Source organism: Brassica oleracea, chromosome C8, assembly GCF_000695525.1.
Source record: "Brassica oleracea var. oleracea cultivar TO1000 chromosome C8, BOL, whole genome shotgun sequence".
Lineage (NCBI taxonomy): Eukaryota > Viridiplantae > Streptophyta > Magnoliopsida > Brassicales > Brassicaceae > Brassica > Brassica oleracea.
The window spans coordinates 1,550,574-1,552,672 of NC_027755.1; the positions used below are offsets into that span (position 1 = coordinate 1,550,574).

General features: G+C 36.7%; 1 protein-coding gene across 1 annotated transcript; it reads right to left on the reverse strand.

Moving 5' to 3' along the window:
* Nucleotide 1: 1 nt before the first annotated feature.
* Nucleotides 2-944, reverse strand: LOC106308393 (protein CHUP1, chloroplastic-like; the record flags this gene model as incomplete). The annotated part of the gene is made up of 2 exons (XM_013745550.1): nucleotides 233-944; nucleotides 2-127 (listed from the first exon to the last, which is right to left on the reverse strand). Coding segments are annotated over exons 1-2 (663 nt in total), but the record flags the coding sequence as incomplete, so codon positions are not given.
* Between the last annotated feature and the right edge of the window lie 1,155 nt (nucleotides 945-2,099).

Below are 2,099 nucleotides of genomic sequence, written 5' to 3' on the forward strand. Positions count from 1 at the left end.
AAGATAGTTCGTCGTCTATCCATTTCACAAACGTCTCCACTTCTGATATGTCTGTAAATGTTGCAGCATCCACCTTACTGATTAGGAAATGGATATGTTCTCTGTGTCTGTCAGTGTCTGATTTGATCTGCAAGTTCCCAAACACCACATTGTTTGTAATGATTTAGATAAGAATTAAATCCTAGACAATGATGCACAATAAAATACATATGTGGTTTTGTCTTGTACTTACATCTGAAAGATATTTGGAGCGGTTCTCAATCTCACCAATCATGTTTGCGTTGTACGCAGGAGACAAAACTCCGTTCTGATTGATCTTGTTACCCATATGAGACTCTCTCTTCGTGAGGGCACGATACAACTCTACAACTTCTGGAGCACGACGCACGGACCTTTTTCCAAGTGTTGTTTTTGATGGAAGTGGTGGAGGCGGAGGCGGCTTTATTGCTGTAGATTGTTCTTTGACCATTGGCTTCAGGTTTGGATTCTTTACCTCATGTCCCTTTATGTTGGGTTTGGCACTCTCTGGCGCTTTCAGATTAGATGCGTCTGTGTTGCCACCATCATATGAGCTCTGCAACTTCTTCCATAACATTGATTTCCTCTCATTGTCATGTGCTTTAAGATTGCTTACTTGTGCTCGTAGGCGAGCCACTTCTTGACGCAGCTCGTGATTTTCTTTCTCCAGCTTATCGTTCTTCATTAGAGAAGCTTGAAGCTCCTTCACCAGACGCATAAGATCCGAATCATCCTCCCCATTTGGTAACATATCTACCTACCCCTGTTTTCCCTAGTAGATGTGGGATTGGGTTAGTTTTTCTTTAGGGGAATTTTTCTCCTTTATATCACTTGCTTTTCTGTTACGTCTCAAGGAAGTTATATATATTCACCTAATCCTTTGATGTTCACTTTTGCGTGTGGTTAATTGCAAATTACAAGTACAGTCACAGAATAAGAGTATGCTCATGTGTGACCCTTTCTTTTCTAGTGAGCCGTATTAAAATTTGGACCTACATACACACTGTCTTTTCCTTTTGCATTAGTTGTCCATTAAGTTAGTGACTAAGGTCATCACTTGAATGATTATGTTCAGGAATAGCTATGCTTTGATGCGCATCGGATGTCTAATTTATTATACTAATTTTGTCTAATTTCTTATATTAATTTTACTCGTTTTCTAAATTGCAGACTAAGTTAAAAGATCCTCTGGCCCGCAAATAAGTTAGAGGTAAGCAAATACTTTACTTAGCCTTCCTAATCACATAAGAAGTAAAGATAATTTATTATACTGAAGCTTCATTAACTTTAAGTTAGTAAGGATTGAACCATTAGGTACGATAATGGCTTGCGTCTCAAGTCATAGTCATCCCTCACCCACTCTAAATCCACCTCGTACGTCCACGTATGAGTGTGGCTGGAATCCCTTTCTCTGTAAAATAGTTTTCGCTCTAAATCCTCTAACTTTATAAACTGATTTCACTCGTTTATTTATTTCACATTTTCATAACAAAATTATAAATTGGAGTCACAAGATGGTGTACTGAAGTATTAAACATGAGTTCACGAAAAATAAACACACACGAAGAAAACATGAATCACCTCTAAAGGCATTTATTGTGGCTTTTTGAATTTTTGAGATTCTCTGCCTCTGAAGCAAAGGTAAAGTTGAAAATGACATGGTACCATTTAGTAGTTTTCTCCTGCTTTTAGTGTCTTGCTTTCTTCATTTATTCATCTCCACTCTACTATTCATAGATAGTACTTGAATCAACTAAAATGTATATTCCATTTCTTTATTCAAATCTACAGAAATGTATGTCCTGGAAGGGGGTAGCTAAAAATAAACAGTGTCAGTGGAGTTTTGTTTGATCAGTGACTCCACACACTATTGTTTATGATGATCTCTATAAGTAACATAAAAAATGGTGGAATAACAAAGTTTATTTAGATTAAAATGATAACATCTAACCCAGGGTGATGTAGCTATTACACGAGAACTAGTTGCTCAAGTAGGTGACTGTCAAGATCATTTGTTTTTGTCTGGAAAAAGAAAAGTTAATGGAGTTTTAGCTTTAATAATTCATGAAATTCTAGAAGTT